The following is a 16,974-nucleotide window of genomic DNA, read 5'->3' as shown; positions in this document are numbered from 1 at the left end:
AAGTAGATCTAATGGATTCTATGAAACAACATCAGTTTGTAGATTTTAATTTGGGCAATCTCTTTGTGTATATAATACTAGTTCTGAAGTTGTAATTATGAGATAATATAAGATGAAATGAAATGAAACACTTTCACTATCCAAACGAGAGCTTATTTTCATGGGTGTCAATGATCTCTTGAGGTAGTCCTACCCTTCAATAATTACAAGTCTCGTGAATATCCGCAGTCAAGAGTTAGAGAAAAAAAATTCAAAGATCTTTATAATTGAATTTTTCTTGATTAAAAAATCTTACAATTTAAATTTTAGGAGAAAAGGTATAATTCCTTTTCTCTTTTTTCTTTTTTCTTTTTTTAGAAGTAAGGTATATAATTCCTTCTTTGGCAAAGAAAACATACCAACTTTTTTTACTTATAATTAAAGTAGGTCAATTATGACTTAATTTGTTTATGGAATATTATTATTTATTGGACTCATTACAAATAACATTTGGTTGTATGCAGAACTTCAAGGCAGTCACATCATGTGCAATAATAATAATGGATCATGCATAAAATTTTGCGCAAAAATTTTGCACTAGTCCGTGAAGTCCATATTGTACCAATCCAATACCATTCGGGATAGCTAGGACGACTCTCCTCTTGATTTTATCAAGAAATACGAAGGTGGGTACAAGAAATATGAAGATTATATTGGTAAGGATCAACTTCATTTGTCTCATGATGATATCCCTTTTTGTTGTCGTTTCTTAACTTGTACATAAATTAAAATCACGTATTGTTTGTTCGAGAATATGACCCTTTATTTAGCCCCCAAAAAAAATAGAATTTTGAAATTATAGTACTAGGAGTAGGAGATTGTTCAGAAGAAAATTTTATTTGAACTTAAAAGTATAGTACTCCTGATCACATGCATGGCCAAACATACATTCAACAATACAGAGTTGGATTACGTCTTGGTGTCGTTGTGTTTCTCCTGATCTCTAGTCGCGACATGATGGTTTCCATTTGATGTTGGATTCAACTGCAGTTCCAAGTCATCCTTGATCTCGACCATCTTATCATCATCATCATCATCATTTAGCTTTCTTGATGCTGTCTGATCTTCATGAATGGCAGTACTCATCGGTCTCAGGATCTCCTTATTCTTCCCCCATAGAACAGAATAGAGTCCCATCACAATAAAACAAGACCCTATAGCACTGATTTAATTAACCACATACTGAAATTTAGTAACAGATAAAGTATACATGATGCTGATCCATCTAATTCTTTCTTGTAATTTACAAGTACTACACATGATTAATATATAACATATATATAATATATAGCTATTGGCATTGCATGAGAATTGCTTGCTTTTGAAATTATGAAGTTAGGTTAATTTAATTACCACTTAGCTAGCCAAGTCAGGAGTAAATTAACCTAATTACCATACATGCGCGCAACAAACATCGACAGGATAAGATTTTTGAATTCATCTGCCTGTTTAAAGAGATTGCCGCGTATGTGTAGATATTAAAGATTATGCCACTAATGCATGGCATCAACAATGTATAATAAATCTATGAAGGTAAGAGGCATATATATAGATATATAGACATGAATGATGACTCACGTTCCAACATGTAATTTCTCACGAAGGAAGGCCCAGCTAGAAATGGCGACGATGACAAGCGACAAAGGGTTGAAAACCGAGCCGTAGAGAGGACCTTTCATCTGGATAGCCCAGGAAGTTACGGCAAATCCTAGTGCAGAACACACAACTCCCTGAAAATCATCAGCATCGATCATATGATCATATATATATATATATATGTGTGTGTGTGTGTGTGTGTGTGTGTGTGCGCCTTTCAAATTAATCTTGGTTTACTGCAGCTAGCTAGACGAGGTACGAATTAAACATCATCTAGCTAGCTAATTAAACTACGAATTAAAACTCTCGACAGCTCATGAAATCTTAAGTCTAAATAGCTAGATGGCTGCCACTCCAAATTAAAGATAGATACGGGTCGCCATATCATGCTAGCTAGCTTCATGGTATTTGGCACAACTTAAGGCGAATGGATCTTAATTAATTTGTCTATCAGCTAAATTGAGAGGTACAAATATTCTCTATATTCATGTCAAAACTTGAACATCTAAAGGTGGAGAGAGATAACATACATCATGGAATGGAATGGATTCTACAATATTTATTGATGCCCGTATAGATTTTTGGACTAGTACTATTAGATCCATTAAATATTCATTAGAAGATCTACTTCATGCATTCTTCTCTCTTTCACTTGATCCAAGTTATTGATATTTTAAGATTGAGAATGTCCTAGCGCCTAGGGCTTGAACCAAGTACTTTTCAGTTTTCATCCTGCCCCCCAAAAAAGAGAGAATGATCAACTACAAATTCTTCGTATATAAATATGTGCAGTGTGTGTGTGTATACTGTTCCATCTTGATAAAGTAAACTGAACCATACTGCGTAGAGAGATGCAATAATCCTCATCGGATCGCTCAATGACCATGCAGAAACGTTGCGTTTGGAAATTAAGGCAATGATCCCACACTCGATGCTGGCCATGAAACACATTAATGTGGTTGTTGTGTACGGAGCTGGAAACCTCTCGCCCATTCTTGCCTGAAAAATATTCCAAAACAGTACTTGCACAAGATTACTTGCAGAAATATATACATACGAACTTCATGTACTTAGTCCAGTTAGTTGAACTAGCTAGGAGAGTATCAAACTCAAATATTCAATATTCTTGGGGAAAGATTTAGAGAAATGGAGCTGACGAGTGCTTACTTGAACTATGAACCACATTGCCCAAGAGAGAGAGCTAGAAATTAGGAGGAAAGGGCCCAAGATGAAGTTTCCTTGGCCAATGGAAGTTGAAGAACTTTTCTTTTCCATATTCTCTCCATACCTCCAGTGAATGCTGGATTCTCCTATATCTATGGCGTTTCCATGGTAGAATGACAAAAAAAGAGCTCCTCCCACGCATAAAATTGTACCAAGTACCTTTGCTTGCCCTGGCCTGGTCTTGATTCCCACATATTCTTGCCTACCAAACATCAGCTCTTGAAACTTCCGATAATTTATTACAAACAATAAAAAATATAAAAAATAAAAAGAAGAAGAAGAAGATCAAAAAACCAAACGGCTAATCATCATGCCAGCTAGCTCATGTTTGATGGTAATAAAATACGACAACAGATCTCCTTCAATTCCTCTTGTCCAAACTTAAAAATTTCAAGTATGAGATAGACACATTATGAGATAAGCTAGATCTATATACATTTGTCGTTATTCATGTGAATTGTTCAAGTAAAATTTAGGTACCTGAACACGACAGCAAGGATGAAAGTGAATGCTGGAAGTGTATTAGTTAATGCGCATCCAATCGTTGGGGTCGATTCTTTTAACCCTAGCAAATAAAGAACCTGATTTCCTATTACCCTGCATGCATTTTGAGTTCAAGTTCATCAACGATTCAACATTTCGGAAGTAAAGTAGTAGACAAGAAAAAGACCGGTAGATTTTATTTGCCAATATTAATGCAAAGATTGACTGAATAAATTCATTACGTACCCTGTTAAGGAACACAAAAATATTTGGAACAAAATAGGCATTGTAATCCTCGGTCTTGTCCTCCTGTACATATATATAAGAAAGATATATACGAGATCAGATTAACAATATGACGTTATATATACTAAGGTTTCGTGAATATTTTCATGTGAAAATTAGTACTAAATTCATAAAAATATAGATATACATATTACATCATATTATTATGATAAAAATATATATATATATATATATATATTTACATATTAATTTTTTTTTTATACTTATTGGATTTTAATTTAATCGTGTGGACCAACAACTTAAACATGCATGCATGCAAGTGCCAACGCAAAACAAGCATGCAATTACAACTTTTTCAAAGCATGCAATTACAACTTTTTCAAGCTTCGATGTATTGACATTTTCGGGTAAAAGAAATGCAACCGAAGACAAGAATTGAAGAACTCGCAGCAAAACCTAAAAAGGATAATCGAATCATGTGATAGGGGTTGAAAGCATTAATTAGGTGAAACGTATATATAATTAATGGTAAAGCATCGTGCACTGTGGTGCAGCTGTCAACGGGGTTTTTCCCAAGCAACTGGACACATAATTATAAGGGACAAAGGACAAAGACAAACTACGTGGCGACCATGCATGCATGCGTGGCCTCTATATTTTTGACGTATTAATTAAGAAAAATGCTAGATTTACCGAAGCATTTGCACTTATAGGTTTTTTTTTTTTTAACCGTTAAGAAATGATTTATTTTTTTTATTTTTTTCCTTAAATATTAAGAAAAAAATTTGAAGAGTGATTGATAAATTCTATTGATAGACCTATCGGTCTCCGTAAAACTGCCCATTAATTAATGCAAGCCCCTTTTTGTCATTAATTTTCAATTAATTACGATATCAGAAATTTTCTGAGATCCATGCAGCATGCGACCTAGCTAGACAATTACAATGCAGTCTTTAATTAATTAATTAATTAATTGTCAGGTTTTCTGAAAAAGAATATTTCAAAATTTTACGAAAGAATTTATAAAAATAAATTTAAAAATTGACATAATTTTATATAGTACTTTTAATTTATTTATAATAAAATTATTTTTTAATTTAATATACTACATTATAAAATCATATCAATTTATAAATTTATTTTTATAAAATCTCTTCACTAAAGCATATTCATAATAAAAAAAAAAAAAAGGAATTAATGAAAACTGAAAAAGATAACATATATAGAACCAAACAAGTGAACATGTAATAAAAACATTTATATATTCAAAGGAAAAACATATAATGAGATAGATGAAAAGTAGGAGAATATTATATAATATGGATAAAGATCATTTCCTGATCCTTTTATTATAAAGTATTACTAAAACATACCGATTCAATTAAAATAAAGTATTACTAAACAAGCAAAATGTGACTAAAGCAAATCCAAGCATGCAAGAGAACCCGGAACGAAGTTTTGGCTAATTCCTAGACTACTTCATCACGATTTTGGTTCCACCACTCCAGAAAAGGAAAGGGCTAGCTTAATTGCTATGGCCCATCATGTACAAATTGTAATACTTCTGCCTTTATAATATACAATTTTATTTTAAATTAAATACATTTTCATAAAATAATTAAATATATAGTTACATGAGTATCATATTTTGGAATGACTCTGGCCTTTTTCTTATAATAACAAGACAAATTGTTTTAAATAGAGTGTATTTTTGTAAAACAAGGTTGTAATTAAAAATTATTATTATTTTATAAAAACACCTTCTATTTAAAAAAGATTTAAAAACTTTATAAAAATGGTCATCCATAACATCACGCTTTACAAAATGCTATCCGTTTAAAACAAAGTAGTTATAAATTAAAAGTTGAAAAAAAAAATCATGTTGTACGTCTTAAACATTTTCCAAAGTACTACTTTTATTAATATATATGACGAGTAAAAGAGTGAGAACAATGGAACATGATGATACATGTAGATTTCGAAGCTAACGAATGATATATATATATATATATGGATATTTAAATGATTGACATATGAATTAATTAAGTTATTTAAAATCAATATTCATACGATCAGCATTACTCTTATGTGTTATGATCATGTAACGTAGACAACTTGAAGAACTTTGGGAAAACTTAAAGCACGTAGAAAGGTATGAAAAGGACTTGAAACTTGAAAGGATTAGCTAGGTCAAGGGTATTATTAATCCTAACTTTTTGTTTTGCAAAGAAAGACATATTGCCTAGCTAGCTTGATGTGGTGCACATGCATGCATGATCACCGGCCTGCATATATGCATGCTGCATGCATGAGTACTGCTGGCAAGCACCAACTAGCTAATCCTAGCAAGAAGTGGCATCAAGCATTTGACTCGTATGGTGAAACCATGCAAAACCACGGTATATGCGCCTGCGAAACAGTCTCATTAATTCATGCAGCTATGAACTCTTTCGGTGTACGTCTAAAAAGGCTAGCTAGCTGATTTCCCAAAAAAACCAATTTCAGAACCTTTGAAAACCTCTCCTTTTTCCAGAAATTTATATAAGGACAACTAGAGAAAAAAAAAAAAGAATGCAATTGTATCTAGGCACAAGGCATTATTTTATGTCCATTCTTTAATTTTCTAAGCCCAAAAAGGTCTTATATATATGTCTGTCTGTCCAAATGACACAAAAAAAGAAGAAGAAGTACAAGAAGAAGAAATTCCCTCTTGCATTAGTGAAAGGTTCCAACCCCATTTATTTGAATGGAAACCTATATACAAACGTCAAACTGTGACAATCCACTGAAAGAATATTAAATAAAAGAAAAAAAAAGTAATATTACATACATTCATTTTTTCATATTTTTTATACACTTCACTGATCTGATTGACTGTATTAATTTTTTTAATATACAATTAATCACATTAATAGAATACGTAAAAAAATACACAAAAATGACTGAATATAAAATTTTTGTTCAAGAAATCAGATCAAAATGTATCCTACTTTAGAGTGAAAACTATTTCCAAAGCCACACATCGAACCCCAAAGAAAACCAGACAAAGCAAAATGCGAGTAAAGGGAATCCATGCATGCAAAAAAAAAAACCGGAAACAAAGTAATGTAATATGGTGACTAGTTTTCAAGTTTCTGAGTTTATCTTCTTCTTTGTTTTTTACCACTCGAGGAAATAAGCGAAGGGAGCGATTGCCATGGTTGCAAAAATCTGCCTGTAGGCGACGAGAATAAGTGGGTGCATGCCTGACTGCATGGCCAGCATTGATGTGATGTTCATCCCTGCATAACACACTTGCAGCACAACATTGGCTAAGAAAAGCATCAAATCACGACCCATTTTTTTCTTCAACTGTTTCTCTAAACCTACCACCCTTATTCGATCTTAAAAAGAGAGATGGAGATGGTGGTTTAGAGAGAGAGAGAGAGAGAGAGAGAGAGAGAGAGAGTAGTACAGAATGAGAAATAATGGAGTGGAGGCCATATATATATATATATTTATTTATTTATAGCAGTGAGCTGCAACAGAAAGTAATTGTTCAAGAGAATCATCGGCATGAAAAAAGAAGAGGGAACCCGTTTGAAGATTGAATTCTAGCAATTACACCAAGGCTAATGCGTGGGAGCAAGTGAAAGCCACCACTCCATAAAGTAGTTTTCAGTTTTTGTCTTGTACGTACGTGCTAAGCCAGCTATTCGGCTTACGTTCGGAGGCTTGAAGCAACCAAATTCCTTTGTGCAATATAACATAATAATATATCAGCTAAAAAAAATGAAATTGGGACCCATGCATTGCGTTTTGGTGGGTCCTCGCCCTCTGGCTGTTACAATTCAACATGCTTTTTGCTTGCTTTCCCCTCCTTTTAAGCTTGATATTACTAATTACCAGTATTTTGTGCAATTTAAATGAATACTGATCAAAGAAATTAATATATATAATAAATGATATTGAGATTGTGTAAACGGGGAAATAAACCCTTTAGCCTAGCTTTCTGTATTGGAGAAAGGAACAGAAAACTTTCTAATGTATGCATAAATTGATATTCTTAAGTAGTTAATGATAGATGAAGATTCTCTCAAATTTATGTTTCAACTATAAGACTATTTGAAGATCAGTCTAAACTTATTTATGGACTTTAGTACTATTTTTATTGAATATATAATGCAAAACTAGATACGCAAATAACAATAAAGAATAGTATTTACTCACCAAATTATTCGGATAAATACTCTTAAGGATCCTAATCCCTTGATTAATGCATCATGACGCACGGATTAATATTTTCGTGTATATATATATATATGTATAATGTAGTTTGTCATGTGGCTTACATTTTTATACATACATATACATATATATATATATGTTATATGTGGAATATCCCCATGATTTTTGTATTAGAGAAAGTATTAATTGTGTATTAATCATCGTGTGTAAGTTACAGCCTGAGCTTAGAAGGAAAATTTATATTTCGTAGTACGTTACTGATGGCCAGACAGTACTAACAATTTATGCTTATAGCATAATATATATATATATATATATTTATATATATAGTTGATGTACCTAAACTTTCTTTAAACAAATAATTGGACAAGAATCGAGTCTCTTTTACGTACATTCATCATGTGTACATGAACTCATATAAATATATATATATATATATATATATATATATATATATTTATATATTAGTTACCTTTGTTAGACGTTTCCTTCGTATTTATAATTGTGTTGTTATAGCTACATTAATGTGTTGTTTTTAAAATAGAGAATAATCTTTTAGTTTTTTTTTTTTTTTTTAATCTCTAATTATTATAACTTTGTGCTTTTGCTCAAGTATGCAATTGTAATAGAGTAATACTACATACAGTTGTAAAATGCACAAGTGTTATATAATTATTTTGAAAAATAGTGAGATCTACTATTAAAAAATTAATTTCTTTTTATATTGGTCTACTAATTTCTTTTCATTTCGAAGAATTAAACGTTTCTCTTCTTATATTACAATCTTAATAGTTTTTATTAAATAGTCTCGAAACATCATAGAATAAGTTCCATACGATCTCATATTATGTATGCAAGTTCGAGCATGATGTAAAATATTAGTGCATTTGGTAGATTGTACTTTTTGATCAGGTTGATATTTTCACTTGCCTTCTATCCATTTTTGTGCAATATGTACTGTAAAGTTAGAAATTCCAACGTTAGAAATTAAGTAAAACTTTACTGCAATTAACTAATAGGAATAAATTATAATTTCCACCTTTCTCTTTTTTTTGTTGGTCATGGAGGTAAAACTTACAATTAAGTTCCTTACAAGGAAGAAATTAGGGGATAACTTTATCTTTTATTTGTTGAAAAATCTTCTATAATTATGGAAAAGATAAACATAATGTTTAATATTTAAAAATTCTATATATAGTTATTTTTATATATTTATTATCTATTCTATTAATATGATTGATTGTCTCATTTTTTTAATATAAAATAATTGATTAAACCAAATATCACACCAGTAAAATGTGTAAAATATATATAAGTGACCATAGAATAACCCTTAACAAATTATAATTTATTTCATTCACTTCATGACTTCAATAACTCTACTTACCTACCAATTCGATGAAACCCAATAAATGTGTCATAAATGAATTAATTAGTGCTTATCAGAAAAGTTAAAAGTGACAGAACAAAGCACGTATTCAAACGACAAATGTTAAGGTAATTACTATGTTGTAATAAAACGATAACCCAATATGGACAGAACAAAGTGCCCACTGCAAGTAAAATAGGCTTTTGACAAGAAAATATACCAAAGTGACAACTTTTCAATTCATAATCTCATTAAGCTTTTAATACTTGAAAGTAGGGCTATAATCGAGTGGAGCCGAGCCCCTTTTTGGCTTACCGAGTTTGACTAGATTCAAAATATTGGAATTTGAGTTCGAGTTCGAGATTTTTTGTAATTCTTTGTTCAAGCTCGACTCGATAAGTTAAACTCTTAACTCGAACTCGTCCCACAAACGAGTTTGAGTCAAGCCGAGCTAGAGCTTGAATTGTTTTTTTTAATAAGATTTAATAATTAATAAATTAAATGAATAAAAAAACTAATATTGAATTTATACAACTAACAAATAAAACTTTTATTAAATTATAAAATTTATAAATAATTAATATCTAACTAATTGATATTTATCCAAAATAACTATATATTATATGCATACATTTATTATTAATACATACACTTAATATGATAGCATATATCTATTTCACATATGGTTCACACATATTAGTATAAGAAATTATTAAATTTTATCGACTAATTATTATACAAATTATAAAATATACCTATGAAGTATATTCACTATATAGATATAAGTAATTAGAATACATATTATATATTTAATTATAAAAGTGATATGCTTATATTATTAGCTAATCCATATATATATACATGCATAGGTGTATGTATAGATTTATCAATATATGAATGATTTTTAATCGAATCGAGTTAACGAGCGATTCTAAACGAACCTTAGCCGAGTCGAGTCGAGTTTTATCGAGTATGTGTCATTTACAAATCGAGCGGGTATCTACTTTCACGAACGAGTTTTTTTTTTTTTTTCATGAGTCGAGTTCGATTCAAGTTTAACTGAGCAAATACTGAGCAAGCTATCGAACAGACTGGTTCATTTACAGCTCTACTTGAAAGTATGGAGTACTCATAAACATTTCTATTTCTAAAATCCCATTGACAGACATAGAATACACAAGTGTGTTTTTATTATTTTTTCTTTTCAAAAAAAATAAATAAAATAAGATCAATCGACTCACATAAAAAAATAATTTTTTAATAATAAATTTTAATATTTAAAAAAAAAATACAGGATACTTACACCGCTCATGATAGGTGTATCTATCATTACTCCACGGAACATCCATTCCCCTTACCCCTTCTACGAGCCGCCTGGAAAACCCACATCCACACGTCGTTTATATCTCCCTTATCCAATGAAAGAAACAAGCACCGGTACCAGTACTCCATGTTTCTTGTTCCGCGCGTCGTCTATATATATACATTGTTTTGTTATATACATTGTTTTGTTATATAATATTGAGAAACCACTACTTTACCCGATGTTTGTGGCCATCTATTTATATTAGTAATTCACCTTTTTTTTCTTATTATAATTCGATGTAGGCAGATTTTACAAGTGAGATAAGATAAAAAATTATCATCTCATTATTATAATTTTTTTTAAATTTTTACATAAAATATTATAAACAATTCAACTTTTTTAAATCACAATTCAATTTTTTCAAATTTTAAAATAATAATAATTTTAAAAAATAAAATTTTAAACTTTCATATAGCTAAAACTAAAAAATATCATCTCACTATCCAAATCTACTCTAATCATCATCTCTTTATTGATCTTGGTAATCATGTCAACTGGTATAATATACTTTAAATAATGTGTGGTTTGGATAGTGAGTTAAAATGAAATGAATTAAGACAAAAGTTGAAAGTTGAATAAAATATTATTATAATATTATTTTTTTAATATTATTATTGTTTTGAGATTTGAAAAAATTAAATTATTTATTATATTTTATGTGGTAATTTTAAAAAATTATAATAATTAGATGAGATGAGTTGAGATTACTCTTGTATCTAAATTGGATATTCAATCACTTAAATATGATACGAGAACTAATATGTTAATTAGAAATGATAAAATCTAAAATGAAGGAGAATAATGTTTCTTCCTACATTAATTTCTCAAAAGGTTGTCCCTTGATCATAACATGCATCTACATATATACATAATAAATTAAAAAAGTGTATGTCTAAGTGAATTCTAGTTATACTTTTTTCTAAAAAGTACTTCTTTATTGAAATTCAAATAATTCAATTCTTATTAAAAAAAAGAAAAAGAAAAGAAAAAAACTGAATGAAGATCAGAAGAGACGTTTAATTACAATGGCTAGTGTGAAATTAACAATTGTGAAATAAAGGAAGAATAAATGGTGTCGAATAAAGATCAAGAGATTTTTTTTATTTTTATTTTTTTGGTATCTCTTAAAAGTAAGGATCGAATAATCGGAATTTGGTTTGGAATCAAGTAAAGACCAATTCAATGAATCGGACAATTCAACAAATCCAATAAGGCGATTCATGAAAATCTTGAATAAGATATTTCAATATTGATAAAAAATATTAAAAATCATATTTGATGCAATTCAAGCATTTTATATCATGTATAGAAGAGTATAAAATATAAATTTATTGGCTAGTTTAAATAAAAATATGATCATATGAATCTGAATAATTTTAATAAATATGTAATTTATGTATTTAATTTCAATTATCGACATTTTTTGCCTTATATACGAAAAAGATAAAGACCATTAAATTATAAACACATGGAAAATATAGTATTTTATCCATAACCATAAATTTACATTTGGATAGTGAGTTAAAATGAGAAAAAAGTTAAAAGTTGAATAAAATATTATTATTGTTTTGAGATTTGAAAAAGTTAATTTGTTTATTATATTTTATGTGAAAATTTAAAAAAAAATTGTAATGATTAGTGAGATGAGATGAAATTCTTTTTGTTTCTAAACTTACATAAAATTTTCATTCATCTCCTTACTTTTTTGTTCAACTAAAAAAATAAAGAATTACATGTTCTATTTTTTTAATTTTTCTGCGATTCTTATTGAATACTTTTTGATCATGTTCTATTTTTTTAATTTTTCTGTGATTCTTATTGAATACAATGATTAAAAAGTTAATAAATGTTTACTTATATCATATTTTTGTACAAGAAATTGAAAGAAAAAACTCAGTTGTTAGATAACTTAAATATAAATACAGTTTTGAATAAGTTGGAATTGGTTCAAGTCGGTCTAAAATCCGCTTAATCGGTTGATTGAAGCGGCTAAGTGAATGATTTAAATATACACTAAAACCGTTTGGTTTCTTACCGATTCAATTGGAATCAATTAAATCGGCCTGAATCAAATTATTTTTTCAAGCCTGGCTTAAAGGCATGTTTATCCAAAGAGAAAAAAAAGTAAGATCAAGAGAATATGAGAAACACGGAAGACATTTGATCTGATATGAAAAAAAAAGGCATCATGCAAAGAGAATGGTTCTAAAATTAAAAGATTCAAACCATACATGCATAGCTAGGGAATTTTTAGAGCAACAAAGTTGAAACTCTCTCTCAACGCCAAGTGTTAAGATCCTGTTTCGTCCATTTTCTTCGCCGGAAAACTCCCTTCTCATCCTCCATCCTCACCATGTTTATATCAATTTTAGCGGTTGTTTTCCTTATTTTTTTCATCTCCATGGCAGAAAGCAACTGATCTACAACCTTCCAACCATTTCTAGGCAACACGCGCCACACCAATAGACACCCAAGCCGCCATTGATTTACAAAGCAGACCTTAGAAGTGGCACACTTTCTCAATGGGATCGTACAGTTTTGACACACATCACTCCAATAGGATCATTATACGTAGGTAATCTTCGTATCCATGACCCTATATATCCTTTGCACATCCAATGTGTGATGTACATATATAGCTTAAGTTTATTAAGTCTTTCGGAAGCCAACGAAACTGTAATGGATTTTGGATCTTGGAAGGCGCTTAATATCTCACAGGACAGATAAGCCGTACCACGGGCCTGGGTTACGGCTTAGCCCAATAACCCAATCAACCGAGAACCTAGTCCATCTCAAATATTGAAAGAATAACAGTCTGAGAGCTTTGGGTAAGAGAAGCCATTGGTTTATTTGGAATAGGCTAAGCCCCCAACATCCCAAGGTTCGAATTTCAAATAACAAATGAGATAATTATCGATTTAATAAAAACATTGTGGTCTCTATTTATACCATCCAAGTATAACAATGGAACCCTTCTAATTCTTTGGCTAGAGAGAGATTCTTTGTTATTATAACTAACTTACGCATTGGAGGTGTTCCCCCAATCCCCAAGCCATACACCTCTTTAGTTGCATGTGATCAGGTGTGGAAAGTTGTGAAACACGTCCTCAACAATTAGCACCATCTATATAATATTGTTTGTTCTACAACTAGCATGTTTTTCACATGCCCACCACTACTCAATCTCAAGCAACAAGAGACCAAGAAGTGACATAACGAAATATGGAGGGAAGGCTCGTAGAGATGGAGGAAGTAGTAAAGAAACTTACTATCAAGGTGGAGTCACTACGGAAAAGAGAATGTGGCCCTCAAAGCAAAGAACGGACCATCAGGGGAGGACACAACGCTCAGCCAAGCCAATAGGGTTGAGATGGAAAGTGCTGGAGCAGGAAAACCTCCTTAGAAAAATGAGGAAACGAAAAAGATGCATCATGACCATTCTAGTTTGATGAATAAGTACGAGGAGGTGGCTAAGAAAATAGGGACGTCTTCCTTAGTTGATTAATTGCTGACCAGCACCAATCTATTGTATATCACAGAAACTATGGCAGTACTGTTGCCACCAAAGTTCAAAGTCCCAGCAATAGATATCTATGACAGATGCAAAGACCCAGTGGAACATTTGGAGACCTTTCAAAGCTCACATGACACTCTATGGGTTCCCCAAAAAGATTGCATGCAGGGTTTTCCATCTGACTTTGAAGGGAATTGTCCGGGGGTGGTTTAAAGCATTACAATCGGGATCCATCGACAACTTCAAAGAACTAGGCAGACAATTCTTAATCTAGTTTATGGCTAGTCCAAGGTGAAGGAGGCCAGCATCAAACCTACTAACTATAAAACAAAGGGAAGAAGATAGCTTGAAAGCATATCTAGCACAATTCAATAAAGAGAGAATGACAACCAACGACCAAGATGAAAAGATCATGTTGGCTACACTGCTAAGGGTCATTTGGCTAAGAAGTCCTTTTATGGCCAAGTTGGCGAGAAGATCCCCTCCACTTTACGAGAATTCATGGACAGGATAGACGACTTCGTCAACACCGAAGATATACTATTCGCCTTAACTGCTAGATTAGAACGAAAGGAGGAGTAGATGATTAACGAACGGGGGTTAAAAAAAAGATTGAGAAGGAGGAAAAAAGGTGAGAAGAGGCCAACACGAAGGAAGACAAGACACTCACACAGCATAGCAGCAATCATGTACATTATTCTAGTGTGCATAATCAAGATAAGGTCAAGAAGGCCAAGCGTGGTGAGGATCAAGGGTGACAGCCCAGAAGTATTGCACATACCACAATGCAAGCGAGCATAGAAATTAAGATTGCCACACTAAAACAAAAGATTGAAGAGATGAGGGCCAATGGGGAGCTAAAGCAAATTGTTGCTCAGAATGCTACTCCACCACAATGTTTAGGCGAAAGGAAATTATGGTGTAAGCCCAAACAAAGCGAGAACCCAATGAGGGCATCACCAAAAAGAGGAAGGAGATCATAGGAGCCACGAGATCGGCGTACTAGGTAGGACACAGTTGAAGACATCCACCACTAGGAGAGATATGAACGATCACCGAAGGATATGTCGGAGGTGGCCCAACTTCCTTCAAGAGGAAAGCATATGCTAGGTGGGCCAGGTATGAGGAAGTATACAACATAAAAATACCTGTCAAGCAACCTCAAACACAAGTCTCTCCCACAATCTCTTTTGACAATGATGATTGTCGAGGAATAGTTTACCCACATGATGATGTGTTGGTAGTGACACTATTGGTAGCGAATTACACCACATGGAGGATATTGATTAATAATGGGAGTTCTACAAATGTCCTATTTTTGGATGCCTTCACAACAATGGGAATCAGTATAGACCAGCTACACCTAGCAATGATTACATTGAAAGGGTTTATTAGGGAAGTAGTACAATCCATAGGGTCTATCATGCTACCGATGTTGGTAGGGACAGATCCCCATCTTGCCACCACCATGATGGAATTCCTAGTGGTAAGTACCTGATCAGCATATAATGCTAGCATCATCAATCCACGTTAAATGCTTTAAGGCAATCACCTCTACCTATCATCTAAAACTGAAGTTCTCCATGAAGGCAAGTATTGGTGAAGTGTGCAGCGAATAGGTGCTAGCCTGACAATGCTATGTTTAGGAGCTTAAGCAAGGAGAGAGAGAGAGAGAGAGAGAGAGAGAGAGAGAGAGAGAGAGAGAGAGAGGTGAAAGTGGTCGAACAGCAGGAAAGTATTGTCGCGATCATCCCACCTCCACCAGAAATAATCATGCCCGCGGCGAAAACAAGAGACGAAGAAGCCTTGAGGCAAGGGGAGGCAGACTAACCCTTGGAGCTTATCAACTTCGATTTAGTCTAACCAAAGAACTATGTAAATATCGAGACCAAAATGACGAGAGATGAAAGGCAACAACTAAAATAACTCATTCTCTAGCACAAAGATGTTTTCCCATAGAGTTATAAAAACATGCCAGGAATCAGCGAAAATGTCATAGATCACAAGTTGAACGTCAATCCAGACACACAACCAATCAAACAAAAGTAAAGGAATTTTACCTCTAATAAGTATAAGGAAATTGCAGAAAAGGTAGATCAGCTATTGGCAGTTGGGTTCATCAGAGAAACTAAATACCCTAAGTGGTTGTCAAACATAGTGTTGGTGAAAAAGTCCATGGTGGATGTGTGTAGACTTTACAAACCTTAACAAGGCCTATCCAAAAGATAGCTTTGAGTTTCATGGATACCTACTTAGGGTATAACCAAATCGGGCTAAGTCAGGTTGACCAAGAAAAAACAATTTTCATAACTAGTCGAGGATTGTACTGCTACAAGGTCATGCCTTTCGGCTTGAAGAATGCAAGAGCAACATACCAAAGACTGGTAAATAGGATTTTCAAACATCAGATAGGCCAAAACATGGAGATGTACATGGATGACCTATTGGTGAAAAGCATGTAGTTCAAATAGCATATAGAGGGTTGAAGGGAAGCGTTCGGCGTGCTACGCCAATACAAGATAAAGCTTAATCCAACTAAGTACACATTCGGAGTGCAATCAGGAAAATTTTTGGGATTCATGGTGTCGGAGAGAGGCATTGAGGCAAATTCCAAGAAGTTATGAATGATCATTGAGATGAATTCACCCACGAATTTCAATAAGGTTCAGAAGATGGCAGGAAAGATAATGGCCCTTAACAAGTTCATGTCTAAATCGACTGACAAGTGTGTCCCTTTCTTTTAAGTAATGAAGAAGGCCCAAGGCTGGGACTCCAAGTGTAAGGAAGCGTTTGCACAATTGAAGGAATACTTGACACGTCCGTAGCTACTTTGCCAAACCAAGCAAGGGGAACCTTTATCATTGTATTTAGCCGCAACCCCAAATGTTGTATCAGTTACGTTAGTAAGGG

At 32.5% G+C, this 16,974-nt stretch overlaps 1 protein-coding gene across 1 annotated transcript; it reads right to left on the bottom strand.

The window, feature by feature from the left end:
• Positions 1–857: 857 nt before the first annotated feature.
• LOC122318121 (WAT1-related protein At1g09380-like) lies at positions 858–7,033 on the bottom strand. The gene is made up of 7 exons (XM_043135261.1): positions 6,752–7,033; positions 3,589–3,651; positions 3,340–3,456; positions 2,803–3,061; positions 2,476–2,634; positions 1,618–1,769; positions 858–1,201 (listed from the first exon to the last, which is right to left on the bottom strand). The coding sequence occupies exons 1-7, from the start codon at positions 6,925–6,927 to the stop codon at positions 949–951; spliced, it is 1,179 nt and encodes a 392-aa protein (XP_042991195.1). The 5' UTR covers positions 6,928–7,033; the 3' UTR covers positions 858–948.
• Positions 7,034–16,974: the final 9,941 nt, after the last annotated feature.

The sequence above is a fragment of the Carya illinoinensis genome, chromosome 8, assembly GCF_018687715.1.
Source record: "Carya illinoinensis cultivar Pawnee chromosome 8, C.illinoinensisPawnee_v1, whole genome shotgun sequence".
NCBI lineage: Eukaryota > Viridiplantae > Streptophyta > Magnoliopsida > Fagales > Juglandaceae > Carya > Carya illinoinensis.
The sequence above is the reverse complement of the archived record's forward strand: the minus strand, read 5'-3'. Positions and strand labels throughout refer to the sequence as shown.

Bases quoted from the DNA above. Each gene is read 5' to 3' on its own strand.
- LOC122318121 (XM_043135261.1), bottom strand. From the start codon at position 6,927: ATGGGTCGTGATTTGATGCTTTTCTTAGCCAATGTTGTGCTGCAAGTG. The intron at 3,062-3,339 runs GTACCTAAATTT...GATGTTTGGTAG, and splicing joins ATCCTTGCTGTCGTGTTCAG to GCAAGAATATGTGGGAATCA. The intron at 2,635-2,802 runs GTAAGCACTCGT...AATATTTTTCAG, and splicing joins CAATGTGGTTCATAGTTCAA to GCAAGAATGGGCGAGAGGTT.